The following is a 14,680-nucleotide window of genomic DNA, read 5'->3' as shown; positions in this document are numbered from 1 at the left end:
CCATCCACTTCTCTCTGCCAGCAATTCTCGAAGGTCTTTTTCCATCCTCTTTTTCTCTTAAGCTAAAATACCATATCATCTGCCAGCAGGGTTTGGATGTAAGGAGTAACTGTCGGAGCGTCCAGCAAGGCCCCGCACAGGCAGCCATGGCGGGCGAGAATGGTGTGATGATTGTGGAAGCGCTTTACAACTTCAAGGGAAAGAATAATGATGAGGTGGGTGCCTTGTCTGTCAGTCTAGGCTTGTATGTGTTTGTTACCCTGTTTACCTGTATATCTGGATGCCTACCTGTATATCTATCTGTCGGTTTGTCTGCCAGTTTCTGTCAGTATATTTATATCTGTATCTCTGTCAGTCTGTCTTTCCATAGTCAAACTCCAGAGGTGATTTTTTTTTAGGTTTCTTAGCACCTCATAAAGGTTTAGCCTGCACATTACACTTCACTATTCTCTTATATGTTTTTGGTGCTATGTCAGTATAAACACAGTATAACTAACACACAAGAGAATGTTAATGTGGAAAATAAATCATGAAGGAAGAGGTGGTACAAAGCTTCCTGTACCACTTAAAATGCAACCATTAATTCTGGCCACAAGCAAGTAAGTTCCATATCACCCAGTCCTCTACCATCAGGCCTCCCTCCCTCCATCTCAGAAAACCCTCGTATACTTCGACACCCTGTCCCTTCATCCTATCCTTGATTTCCCCTTTCCCCTCTCCCTCTATCTCATCCTTGATTTCCGCTTCCTCCTCTCCCACTCCTCATCACGCACACACTCATAGTCAGCTATCCCTCCTCCTCATCCTTGATCTCCCTCCCCCTGCCTCCCTCCCCTCCTCCACAGCCTTGATCCCCCTCGCTCTGTTTCTCCTCCTTCTCCTCATTCACACACTTCTAGTCAGTCTCTCCCCAGTCTCACCACATGGCCAAAAATGTACCGTAATGCCATGCAGAAATATGAACACTTTGCTTGTCCTTAGTTATACTCTTTTCACCTTAACTTGGCCCAGATTTTCATCCTCTTGCTGGTTATTTTGCACAGCCTAGTGACAAAAAGACAGTGTTGTGGCTCTACATACATTCCATAGCACTTCTTCATGATGGTACTCTTTTTACTGTAACGTAGCTTAAAATTACTACCTCTTCATCATGACTTCTGAGTTATGACAATAAATTATTACTGGAATATGATGCTAGTTATGAAGTTTAGCTTTGAAAAGAAGGCACTGGCACACCATTGTCTGTTTCTTCCTCCCAGCTACATGCAGTCAGCTGTTAATAGGACAAAAAATCTAGGCCAAGTTAAGGTGAAAAGAGTATAGCATCACCTTCTAGAGTTAATCTGTTGTTCTGAGTTGGTATTCAGCATGGAGAGATGACAGTTTTAGGCCAGATTTGAGTAAGAAGCCTATACAGTAGTCCTTTCATGTCTTTTACCTGCTGTAACCCTGTTTTTACCAACAGCTGTGCTTCAGTAAGGGAGATGTGATAACAGTCACACAGAGAGAGGATGGTGGATGGTGGGAAGGCACACTGAATGACAAGACCGGATGGTTCCCTTCAAACTATGTTAAGGAATGTAAGACACCAGGTGAGAGAGAAGAGGAAGAAAGATATGTAGATAGACAGACAGTTGCGTCCTATTGATGGCGGGAGTTACAACCATAATAGTAAACTGTGGCTACAAGTGTGGAACTAGTTACACTCTTAGGCAAGAAATTTTCAGCCACAGATAGATAGGATAGGATCAGAGTCCAAGCTGAGACTCATACATTCTTACACATCTAATTCAGCATTGCAGATTTCTTTTTTCCCAACAGTTTCCCTGGAGTAATTAGCTGATTAAACATACTTTCCCCTTACATGTCAAAGCTTGAAAATAAATATATAAATAGATAAAATAAGTAAAAATTTAAATAAACAGTAGAAAAAAACATTGCATTAAAGAACGTATAGTGGAAATCAGAGTTATAAATCTAGCGTAATATGTAAAGAATTTTTTACATTACTGAACTTTGAACCTGAGTTGTCTGTAAAATGGACCTTTTATCATTGCCTTAGATGAGTGCCCAGCATCGCCAAGGATTGAGGGTAAGCCAGGCAGCCCCCAGCACACCTTTTAACAACACGCTTATCAATCTTTTTATTTGTAGCCAAAAGATATGGCCAGTTCATCTTAGTGTACTTCTGACACTCTCCAGCACATCCATGTCAACATCATAATGCTCCATAACTTCCTTATTTGTCTGTTATTCTCCACATAACTCCACATGTTCCTCTTAGATACAAGTAACTCATATGATTATTTTGTTGCCTCACTCAAATACCACTAACTGATATGATTTTGCCTAATGTTTTGTCCAGATGAGTGCCCAGCGTCACCAAGGAGCGAGGGTGAACCAGGCAGCCCCCAACACACCCAGCAGCAACAGGCTTACCGTGCCCTGGTGCTGAGAGACATTCTGGACTCTGAACGTGCACATCTCACAGAGCTTCAGACACTCCTCTCAACCAACCTCACATCCCTGCACCAGGCGGAAATGTGAGTGACAAGAACTATCATGTACAGTATAGATAATCCATTATGACAAATGGAAATATTGTTGGGTGGGAGAATGAGCCTGAATTCTCTATTTTCTCATGTGTTCCGGGCTACAAGGTACCCACAGATGGGTTCTGTGTAGCCTGATGTGTTAGAGAAAGGACAGAATTCAAGCTCTAACCTGTGTGTCTCTCCCTCCTAACTACCCGTATCGTGTTGTTGGTGGTGGTGTTGTCATCACCCCAGGCTCTTCAGAATATAAACTTAGTGGACTGCAGCAGAAGTTACCCTTCTTTGTAGTCCTCCATCCTCCCCTTATGGGGTAGGGAGGAAGTTGAGGCACCTTTGTATAACTGGTGGAGTTACCTGGTTATATTGGTGCCATGAAGTGTAGGTGTCCCCCCCCCCTGCACCTGTGATGATGATGATAATGATGATGATGAATACCTGTGAAACCTCATCCATTTCCTGTTCAACAGCCTAAGTGAATCAGAATATAAACCAATGGAGGACAATTTAGAAGATGCAGTATAAGTACACAACAGATACAAACTGAAAAGAATGATGATGAACAAGGCTTACCAACTCTCTTTCTGTTTTATTTTCCAACAGCCTTAGTGAAGCAGAATACAAACAACTAGTAGGCAATTTAGAGGATGTAGTATTGGCCCATAACAACCTATCCTCGGCCCTGATGGAGCAAGAGCAGCGGACGGGTCGAGAACAGAGGATAGGGGGTGCCTTCCTAACCCTGGCCCCACAGTTACAGGCAGCACATAAGTCCTACTGTGCAAACCATCCCCGTGCTGTTTGTATCCTCGAGAAGTACAAGTAAGAGCTGTTATTGTTACATCTCTTTTCCATACCTTCCTCCATTCTTTCTTACCTTCCTCCCTTTCTTACCTTCCTGCCTCTTCACCTCCCTCCATCCCTACTCCGTATCCCTTCTGTGCCTGTTGTCCTTGTACTGTTTGAATCCTAGAAAAGTACAAGTAAGAGTTGCTGATGTTGTGTTGTGAAATATCTGGTGGGAGGTTCATGATGTATGGTATTTGATTAGTGGATTTGGGTAAGGATGTTGGTAGTGTTCATATATAACCAAACTGATGAGCTGTTCAACCTTGAAAGTCAGTGTATTGTTCATGAGCAATAGACAGGATAGACAAACATACAGAAAGGCTAATAGATAGAGAGATCTTTAAATTGATGAGTAGATTCAGATAGATAGATATAGGTAGTTAGGTTTGTAGATAAATAGATAGATGCTGGTGACACCCATTCCCCACCACAGGGATGAACTAAGCAGCTTCCTGGAGAGTCGTGGAGCCAGTCGCCCTGGAGTGATGTTCCTGACAGCAAGTCTAAGCAAACCATTCCGTCGGCTGGACCGTTACGCTGGCATGCTGCAGGAGTATGACCGTCACCTGGAGGAGGGACATCCTGACCGTGGTGACACTCAGCGCTCTGCACATGTTTATAAGGACCTGGCTGTGAGTGCTGTGTAGTGGATATGTGATGCTTTGCACTAGTGAGGGAGGGAGAGAGAGGGAAGCTTTGCACTGGTGAGAATGAGGGGAAGATGCTTGGCACTGTTGAGAGTGGGGGGGAAAGGGCAAAGCTTTGCACTGGTGAAAGAGAGAGAGGAGGAGGGTGATGCTTCACACTGGTGAGAGAGGGGAGAGAGTAATGCTTCACACTGGTGAGAGAGGGGGGAGAGTAATGCTTCACACTGGTGAGAGAGGGGAGAGTGATGCTTCACACTGGTGAGAGAGGGGAGAGAGTAATGCTTCACACTGGTGAGAGAGTGGGGAGAGTAATGCTTCACACTGGTGAGAGAGGGGAGAGAGTAATGCTTCACACTGGTGAGAGAGGGGAGAGAGTAATGCTTCACACTGGTGAGAAGGGGGGGAGAGTAATGCTTCACACTGGTGAGAGAGGGGGGGGAGGGTGATGCTTCACACTGGTGAGAGAGGGGGGAGAGTAATGCTTCACACTGGTGAGAAGGGGGGGAGAGTAATGCTTCACACTGGTGAGAGAGGGGGGGAGAGTAATGCTTCACACTGGTGAGAAAGGGGAGAGAGTAATGCTTCACACTGGTGAGAGAGGGAGGAGAGTAATGCTTCACACTGGTGAGAAGGGAGGGGGGAGAGTAATGCTTCACACTGGTGAGAGAGGGGGGAGAGTAATGCTTCACACTGGTGAGAGAGAGGGGGGGAGGGTGATGCTTCACACTGGTGAGAGAGGGGGAGGGTGATGCTTCACACTGGTGAGAGAGGAGAGGGAATGGGTGAAGCTTCACACTGGGGAGAGAGGAGGGAATGGGTGAAGCTTCACACTGGGGAGAGAGAGGAGGGAATGGGTGAAGCTTCACACTGGGGAGAGAGAGGAGGGAATGGATGAAGCTTCACACTGGGGAGAGAGGGGAGGGAATGGGTGTAGCTTCACACTGGGGAGAGAGAGGAGGGAATGGGTGTAGCTTCACACTGGGGAGAGAGAGGAGGGAATGGATGAAGCTTCACACTGGGGAGAGAGAGGAGGGAATGGGTGAAGCTTCACAGTGGGGAGAGAGAGGAGGGAATGGGTGTATCTTCACACTGAGGAGAGAGGGGAGGGAATGGGTGACTGGTGAGAGAGGGGAGAATAGGTAAAGCCTTGTACTGGTGAGAGAGAGAGAGAAAAAAAAATTTTGTCTTAACCATTATACCCACACACTCCATCTCTCCTCCACAGTCCTCGTGCAGTGCCATCCGCCGACAAAAGGAACTGGAACTTGAGGTGGTGACTGGGCGGGTGCATGGATGGGAGGGCGGAGAGAGCCTAGGAGTACTGGGTGATGTGATACGTATGGGGTCGGTGGCGCTGCTACCAGACCACAGAGATCGCTACCTTGTACTCTTCCCCACAACGCTTGTCACCCTTGCTGTCTCTCCCAGGATGACGGCATTTATATTCCAGGTCAGTGGTGGTGGTGGTAGTAGTAGTGGGAGTAGTAGTATAGTTAGCAGTAGCAGTAGTACAAGTAGTAATGGTAGTTTCAACCCAAGGCCTACCTGAACATGAACCTGTTGGACTGCAGGCTGAAATTCCCCTCTTCCTGCAGCTCACCATCCTTCTTTCAGGGGAGTGGGAGGGAGTTCAGGGACACTTGTACTGTACAACCATTTAAAAAAGCCACACAGTTAAATCAGTGCCACTACATGAAGGCATCCCTCTCCAGATTAGATGTTGACCTTTTGAAACATGTCCTTGATTCATAGTGAAGACTAATTATAAAACAGATTACAGTACCAAAACCAGTTAATATCCTGTGGAGTAAGAATGATGATAATAGCAGTGATGATGATGATGATGATGAACAGTAACGGTATGTGTTTTCTCCACAGGGAAGTCATTCGCTTGCCACCACACATGTAAACAAACTCGAGGACACCGACCTCTATAAACATGCCTTCGAGATCTCCGGTAAAAGATGTTTGCATTTATTTACGCTTGTTTATGTTTATTTAGCAGTTAGTTAGGTTGTGTTTTGTGTTGCTGTTGATGAGTTAGAAAATATAATAATGAAAGTATAATTGATGATGATGAAGATGATAGTGTGAGTATAATTGATGATGATGATGATGATAATAGTGTGAGTATAATTGATGATGATGATGATGATGATAGTGTGAGTATAATTGATGAAGATGATAGTGTGAGTATAATTGATGATGATGATGATAATGATGATGATGAAGATGATGAGTGTGAGTATAATTGATGATGATGATAAGTGTGAGTATGATTGATGATGATGATGATGTACTCAGGTCCCGGGATGGAACGTATGGTAGCTGTGTGCCAGACGCGCCAGGACCAGCAGACGTGGGTCGAAACTCTCAGCGCACAGTGCCGAGCTCAGGCCAGACCCCCCCTTCACCCTCTCTCCTCACCCCCTCCCCCTCTACCACCCGCACATGTAAGTCTAGTCTCACCTATCCATAGCCCCGAACATGCTCGTGGTTGTCCTCCTGTGCACTCGTTCTGTTCGCTTTACCCTTCCCCTCATCCTCTGTCTGCATGTTCAATCGCTGGTTCTCTCTCACCAAACTCCCGATCTGCCCACTTGATCCCCGCACATCCCCCACACCCTGCCCTCTGCACCTCATGTGGCTTACCCTGTTATGATGGTGGTGGTGCTGGTGGTGGTAATGTAATGAAAAACAGTGCTGGTGGTGGTAGTGTGGTGAAAAGTGGTGGTAGTGGAGATAGTAGTGTGAAAAATTATGGTAGTGGTGGTGATGCGAAAAACAGCAGTACCTACAATAAAAATAAGGTCAGTGACAAAAGTGATTCGCAGGTCACGGAAAAGACCAACCCTCCATCCATCCGTCCCATCCTTCGTCCTGCACCGCCCATCCCCTCTACCCCTCCCCCACCTCAGTACTACGTGAGCCGACCCTATGCCGTCCTCACCAAATTCTTCTCAAACATGTACCGTCGCAAGGTGATCACTCGGAGGTTGCTGAGGGAACTAGCAGGTGACTGGCGAGACGAGGACGTTTCTCATCTTGTTCGGCTCAGGAGACATCGAGCTGAATGCACTATCATTCCAGGGGAAGCATCATCTGGGGAGGAGAGTGATAGTGATGACGGCAAAATGGAGGGCTATGACAAACCCAAGGGACATGAGGAATGTTTAAACTCCAGTGCCTTATCAGATGGAGAGAAGAAGAGGGAGGGATGTGGAAGAGGTAGGGAGCATGTTAGGGACCAAAGGAACTCAGGTAGGGAGCGAAGGACCTCATCAACATCATCCACATCCTCCTGTTCTAGCGATGAGGGCGGTTACTGGATGGGTGGTGGACCTGCGGATGATGTAGGAGTGTTTTCCCCTTCACCACATAGGAAACAGTACCATGGCAACCCAGACGGCACCTATGGCAGTCTGCATAAATGGCGACAGAGGCGTTTAGGCAGTTCACCCACCAGTTCTGAGGAATCTGGAGTATCCACAGATGGCAGTAACCCATATGGCTACATTAGGTACTTTAGTCATGTTGAGGATTCTGCTGCACTGTCCTCACCCGTACCAGTCGAGGATTTAGCCACACAGCGCTACACCTACACCCGGACCAACACCACACCACCACACAGCCCACTCAGACCCACTGGGGGTGAGAATGAAAGGAGCTGTTCGTGTGGTGAGGTGTATTATTGCCTCCCACGTGGACACTGGGCCCCTGTCAAGCCCCTGCCTGCCGACCCCATACAAGCCACACATCATTCCACACCACCTACCTCAGAGGACTGTCCTTTGGGTGATTTTAAAGCGGAAGGAAGTCCGGGAAAGAAAGTTCACTCCGGCATAATGCCCACATTCCAGTTCTTTCGAGTGGACTCCCCTGATGAGGAAGGAGATACACATCCAACCCCAGGCCTGTCTACTTCAAGGTCCATGCCCCTTGTAAGTGAGGTTGTGGGTGGGTGTGAGGGTGTAAGTGTACGTGAAGGTGTGAGTATGCATGAGGGTATGGGTGTGCATGAGGATGAGAGTGCAGGTAGAGGTGAGTGTGCTACAACACTACACTCCTCCACCCTGACCATCCCAGCTGCCCCTCTGGTTGTGGCAAGTATGGTGGAGTCTGAGTGTGGTTGCTCCGACACCAGTTCTCCAAACATTTGTGACCGCACCATCTACGGGGCTTCCACCTCAGAGGAGGAAGTCCTAGAGCCAGAACAGCGTGTGTCTGAGCCAGGTACTGGCCGGGTAATATTCCCATTCAGAACGCGTGGGGACCTGGCATATTATGTGTCATCATGTAGTGGCGATGAAACGGGGGAAGACCGAGTGGATTACTATGAGAGTCAGAGGAAATTTGCTCCACTCACCCTACCCCTGTCACGCAGCGAGCCAGACCTGTGGCAGAGAGACCAAGATGGCCAGATGCCTCCTGCACCAAAGTACTGCAGTCATCTGGTACAAGTGGTGCATGCGGTGGAAGCCGGTGGTCAGGTGTGTAGCTGTGAGTCACACAGTCACCGGTCCTCAGATTCTGGACTGGCGGATGTGCTGCACCATCTTGAGAATTGTCCACTGCGAGGGGACACTCCAGGCCTGGGTCGTGGGTCTAGTGTGTCCCATTGCTCTCACTCGTCTCAACTCTCAGGTATGAGGTGGTCACCACGTAGTGCCTCTCTGTGTCAGGTGCGACCTTTCACTCCAGATCCTCCCACAGATGGTGACAGCCTCCTCCTCACGCCTGTTACAACACCCAACACATCTGCCCCGGTCTCCTACACCGAGGACTCCTTCACAAACTTGCTGTCCTCAGCTGCGCAAGAAGTGGGTGGGCAGCGAGGTGGAGGGCGGGGAGGTGAGGCAGTGTATCGCTCAGGTCTTTACGCCCATTGGTGGATGAAGGCCAGCGTGTGCCCCAGACTGATAGCTGTGGAGCGCAGCCGCAAGGACCCCCTCAGATTCAGGCTGGACCACAAGCCTGATGTGCCCCTAAAGTCCCGCTGCGTCAAGCCCTCTTACCACGTGAGGCGAGGCAGGGCAAAGGAAGGCACTGCCAAACCCTCTGCCTGCTCTGCCTCCACCCAGACCCACACCAACATGCCCTACCATCCACTCAGGTTCCAGGTGCTGCCCCAGGAATCCCAGACCTACCTTGAGGAGGACAAGACATGCCCCAGGGAGGACCAGATGTGCCCTGTGGAGGACCAAGGCAGTGTGACCCAGGGCCCACACCAGGATGCATCAGTCAAACCCAGACCAAAGTTGTCCCATCTCAGCACAGGCCAGGCATCTAACCCAACAGTATCCCGGGACAGAAGTTTTGAGTCCCAAGTGTCCCAGATTTCCCAGGTTACGGTTGTGGCCAGGCTCAAGATGGACACCCTGGGCAGTCACTCCAAGCCCCCCTTGGCCACACTGAGAGTCCTGGGAGGGGCCGGGTCACAGGGCTCCAGTGAGACCTCAGGGGCAGAGTTAGCCAGTCTACACAGCTTCAGTGAGTCCTGTGAACGTCCCTGCCGACCTGCACACCTGCACGACTCCTCAGAGGGTCTGGATGTGGATTTTGACCGGCGATCATCCTCACACTCCCTCCACATTCCTGCTCGCACCCTCATCCCTCCCACGCTGGCCTTCCATGCAGCCACGCCCATTCCAGACTCCCCCTCCCCTGACTCACCCACACCCAGTGCCTTCAAATCCACCTTGTACTGCCAGCTTCACCAACCCCCATCCCAAGACTTGTTAACCCATAGTCCATCTGTTCCAAGTGACCTCATGACCCCGTTTGACCCAACCAAGCCCCAGGTAACCCCACTTGACTCAAACAAGCCCCGTCTGCCCCCCAAGCCACCCCATCTTCAGCTGCGGCCTGTGGTTCGCTCCAGGAGTCTACCCAAATTGCCGCAGACTTCCCAGTCCTCTCTCTCCATCTTCTCTGAAAGCAAGGTACCTCTCAGCCACCACCTGCAGGTCATTTTGATCTATTCAGCATTATGGCTTTATATTTTAGTCCATTCCAGATTAGAACTGCATTTTTTCAGGACTCACACCCTTCCACGCATAATCATACGCCCTCACTCTGCCCTCCACCCATAACTATAGTTCGTTCCAAAGTCCGATGGTAGTTATAGCTGAGTTAGAGTGAGGGAGTATGGGCAGGTGTGGAAGGGTGTGAACTGTGGCCAATTGTAGTTCTGAACTGGGACAGACTATAGGGGGCATAGGAGTCTTAGTACATCTTCCTCTGTGATTTATTTTGCATATCACACCTTGGCATTTTCTTGTGTACTGTTTATTACGGTATATCATTGCACTATCATCCTAGTTCCCATCAGTAGCATACAGGGGGATATTGAGGTGTAATTTTTTCGTATTACACATTAACATTCTTGTGTTTATATTGCTCCAGTATTGACTTAGTTCTCATTAATAATATACAGGAGAATAATGAGGTGTTATGTGCAAAATCAGTCACTAAAGAAAGTGTTTTACAGTATCTCCAAAACCAGTTAGAATTTGACCCATTGACACTACACAGCTGTACTGTAGATTTTTACAATTACTGTTACAGCAGTCAGAAGTTAATATTTTTACTCTTGAAAGCTGTATGGTATTTTATGGAATTTCATTTTAGTGTTAGATTGCCTTCAACTCTCTTATATTGAAAGTTGATACAGTTATTATACAGTAGCTACATTATTTTGGGAAAGATTATGCCATCCAGATTAAGTAGTATTTTTGCCATACGTATTTTGTACCTTAATCTTTGAAACCCAGTTGTTAGTTAAACCATCATTAGAATTTTACTGGTTATGACGATCCTTCATAAATCTTGCATATGTTATGATATTCTAGTTGCTCTGAGGCTTGAATTCCAAGGAGTAGTTTGCGGGACACATATTCACACATGAGTATAGGACCAGATTTTTGTTTGCAGGACAGACAAATGACATGGAAAGTTTGTACACTCTCCTTTCCATGTCCGTCTTGGGAAAACCGTTCCGAGTTATGACAAGGAATTTATCATAAGTTTGTAAATTTGCCTCCATGTCTGTAGCTGTATTGTTGAAGGAGCTGGTTGCCTTATTATTAAAAAACACAGATGAGGCTTAAATTTTTAGTAATTATGGCCAGCCTTTAATCCTATTACTTAGTTTTGTCTCCACCTGAGTACAATACATCCATTCAGTAACAGCAAGAACAGAAATAAATGGTCAGTATTTTACAAATGGGATTGTTTATGAAACAAATTTAATTAAAATGAGGAGTATGTGTAGTCCTCTGCCATAAATATTATTTTTGTTTATATAGAAATTGTCATACTTCCTCACCTCTACATTTTTCTCCCTTTCCTCCTCTCCCCTCTCTCTTTCTCCTTTCTTGTACCTTCTCCATTCCCCATCCCTGCTTTCTCCCCCTCTTACCTTCTTCCTTCATCGCTGTCTGTCCTTTTCTTCCTTTCCTCCTCCTCCTCGTCCTCCTCGTCCTCCTCCTCCTCCTTCTTTCTTCTTTCAATCACTCTTCTCTTCCCACCTTCATTCTTTCCTCTGGCTCCCCCTCCCTCATTTTTTCTCTTCCATTCTTGCCATATTCTCTCCTTTCTCCCACTCCCCTTAATTCCTCCTCTCTGTTTTCTTCTTGTCCCCACTCTCCATTCCTTCCCCCTCTTCTTCACCTTCCTTATTCTCTCCTTCCATCATTCTCTCTCCTCTATCCTCCCTCCTTATTCCTTCTTTCCATCATTCTCTCCCTCTTCTCCTCCTGCTCCTCCTCCTCCTCCTCCCATTACCATCCCCAGGAGTTCTCCAGCTAGAGATGTTTGTTGTCCGTATTTTGGCCGTTTGTTTAAGCCGTTCGGCCGTGTGATTCGGCCGGACAGGCAGCTCCCGGCCACTTGCCTTGGAGGTAAATTGGCCAATCATTATCACAGGCAGTCCTCAGTATAAGTCTGGCATGGGGCTCACAGCATCACAGCTCTGTTCTGGAATATTGCAGTTTCGTCAGTACATTTGTTACTGTAATGTTAGGGCTGCCTCTGTTGTTGTCACTTCAGGCACTTCTTAGCATGAACCCAGTGGACTGCAGGTTGAAGTTGCCGTACTTCTACTGTCCACCATCCTCCTTCATGTGGGGGATAGGGAACGAGTTGAGTGTTATCCGTATAAAGAAGCATCTTCTGACCAGTTTATTGGTGCCTCAGTATGGAGGCAGGAACTGGCAAATCAGCTATATAAATAACAGTGGAACTTTACTTGGTTATTTTGCTGTGATTTGCAATGAACGTAAGGGGGAAAAGAAAAAGCATAAGAAGCCGCTTATATGGAGGACTTACTGTTTGTCTTTTTAGTTTCCAGAGTGGGGTGCTTTATTTTCTGATTTTTGTATGTTTTTGGCCTCAGTGCATTTGTGTTGACAGTGGATATGTGCGACATTGTCCTTGCTTCAGTTGCCCTTACAATTAACATCATTAATACAGTATTTAGGTTTTTCCTGTAGCCAGTTCCTTTCCTGCCTTTGTTGCAACTCTTTTATTTTCCTGTGAAGATGGCAGGGATGTAAAGAGTTAAATAACTCAACCAGATGTGGGTTATAAGGTTCCACATCAGAGGAATGGTTAGGACTTGCTTGTCGTAATACTACGTGGGTGAGCAACTGGTTACTCTCACCGTAATTGTATGGGACATGTGGTGTAGACCCAGGCCTCTTTTGCTGAGGTGCAGTAAAGGATTGGATAATAGATAAATTTACTTGTGATATATTGGGTAGGCTTAAGAGACATATTGCAACCTCTTGTATCTTACTATCCTCTTATATGTTTTTTATAGCTCTGAATATCAGCAGCATACATAAATAACATATAAAAGAATGGTGATGACTCATGTAAAAATTAACTATGTAAGAAGGAGGGTGCAATAGAACCAGCTCCAGGAGTGTAGCATGGATTTTAAAATGGTGTGGCTGCGGTGTGGCCCAAAGAGAACTCTTTAATGGGGTGTGAGGGTAATGCCCCAGTTGTTTGGGGTGGCCAGGTATATTGCAGGAATGGCCACTGCTGCTGAGTCCACAATGCTGTGACTATGTAGGCAGACTTTTTGATAAGAGTTGTGCCAAGTTTGACCTAGTATTGTGAGGGATTAGTGGTCCTGGAATTATGGTTGTTTTAGTCGTAATGGTTGGAGGGAATGTTGTGTGCACGTCATTATGTTGTTTGCTGTAGCATTGATTAATACATGACATGTATTGTGTTAGGCTGAGTCCTTCAGCATCAGAGCTGTGGGCAGGACTGTGAGGATCCATGATATTTGCACCCCAGATGATTTTATTCAGCTTAATGGAGACTTTTTGAACTGGAGGGATGATGTATTGCTTTAATCAACGTTATACTGGAGGTGATTGAAAGGGTCTGGTGGTAGTGTTTTGAAATAAAAAGGCCACCATATTGAAGGCATTGGTATTCAAGTGTGTCCAGTTGTTGGTTGGTTTAGTATGTTTAGGCACATTTCATACTGAAAAATTAAATTGACATAGTTGACAAGAGACAAGAGTATCTGAATTAGTGAGTTACTACCTCTCAAAGGAGGAAGGTAGTTCTTGGCTCAGACATACATACAGAGATAATAATGATTAGATGGATGTATAGCGCATCCTTGAATGACAGGCCTGGCAGTGTTAAAGTTGTAAATGAAGAGCTTAGAGGAAGAATGGGACTTCTGATGAGAAAGGGTAGAAATGTGGAGAGGATGGAGGATGACAACTGGGTGCAGAGGGTAAGAGGTGTGAACATAGTGGATAGAGTTGCAAGAGGTAGACCAAAAAAGATTTGGGATGAGGTCATTGAGTATGATGTCAGGGATATATGACTGAATAGAGATGCTGCTAGAAATCAAACATTATGGAGAGCCTCATTAGATGACCAAGGCCGACACATGCAAATGTTGGAGCCTATATAAAAGAAGCATTATACTGGATTATTTCATTCTACATTAGAAACCCATTTGTAGGTTTGTAGTTTGAAGTTTTGATGCAGAGGTGGGAAAATCTTGTCCTGGATGGAATTTTTTGATTACGGTATATAAAATGCACCGCTGTTGAAACAAGATTAAAACATGGTGCATACATGAAAAATTTGTTGCACAGTGACTGACATGCCAAAAAAATACCCACACAAATATCATTACCCCAGTCCAGAGCGAGACAGCCCGAGCATGTATACAGTAAGGAGAGTGGGTACAATATTAGCACCCATGTGGTGATGTGTGCAGGTGTGTGGAAGGACTGCTAGGCCTAAGGAGGGAAAGTTTGTTATCTGCACTATGGCTTTTTTTATATTAACTTGCTGCACTAAATCCCACTCTGCTCCTCTGGAAGGGCAGCCTGATGGTAGAGGATATGGTGAGTCAGTGGCAGTATTTTCCTAGCCACTGTCTCCAGTGTAAGGCCTCTGACTGTAAATAGATAGATAGGTAGGTTGGTAGACTTTGTTCCATTTTTTGGGGGAGGGAGGGGCAAGGGGTCTGGCTCTAGCAACTTTACCCCCGACATTCACACTTCTCACCTTCTGCATCCAACTGTCGTCCTCCATCCTTTCAACACATGTAATTTTAACCTAACTCATGGGTAACATCACTTGAGTCTA

At 46.5% G+C, this 14,680-nt stretch overlaps 2 protein-coding genes across 3 annotated transcripts in view; both read left to right on the top strand.

The window, feature by feature from the left end:
* RtGEF (Rho-type guanine nucleotide exchange factor) overlaps positions 1-14,680 on the top strand; it is a 40,611-nt gene that overhangs the window by 10,106 nt on the left and 15,825 nt on the right. For both annotated transcript variants that reach the window (XM_080270572.1, XM_080270571.1), the window contains exons 2-9: positions 90-215; positions 1,466-1,592; positions 2,366-2,543; positions 3,156-3,374; positions 3,835-4,033; positions 5,274-5,498; positions 5,927-6,005; positions 6,353-6,501. In XM_080270572.1, the coding sequence (XP_080126698.1) occupies positions 147-215; positions 1,466-1,592; positions 2,366-2,543; positions 3,156-3,374; positions 3,835-4,033; positions 5,274-5,498; positions 5,927-6,005; positions 6,353-6,501 (1,245 nt within the window). In that variant the 5' untranslated portion in view covers positions 90-146. The remainder of the gene's footprint in view (positions 1-89; positions 216-1,465; positions 1,593-2,365; positions 2,544-3,155; positions 3,375-3,834; positions 4,034-5,273; positions 5,499-5,926; positions 6,006-6,352; positions 6,502-14,680) is intronic.
* On the top strand, positions 6,739-10,459 carry LOC145397455 (uncharacterized). The gene is made up of 2 exons (XM_080270516.1): positions 6,739-9,990; positions 10,454-10,459. The coding sequence occupies exons 1-2, from the start codon at positions 6,739-6,741 to the stop codon at positions 10,457-10,459; spliced, it is 3,258 nt and encodes a 1,085-aa protein (XP_080126642.1).

Source organism: Coenobita brevimanus, chromosome 41 (genome assembly GCF_032717465.1).
Source record: "Coenobita brevimanus isolate Jiangsu-jjx chromosome 41, ASM3271746v2, whole genome shotgun sequence".
Classification (NCBI taxonomy): domain Eukaryota; kingdom Metazoa; phylum Arthropoda; class Malacostraca; order Decapoda; family Coenobitidae; genus Coenobita; species Coenobita brevimanus.
This window is presented reverse-complemented; position numbering and strand designations above follow the sequence as displayed.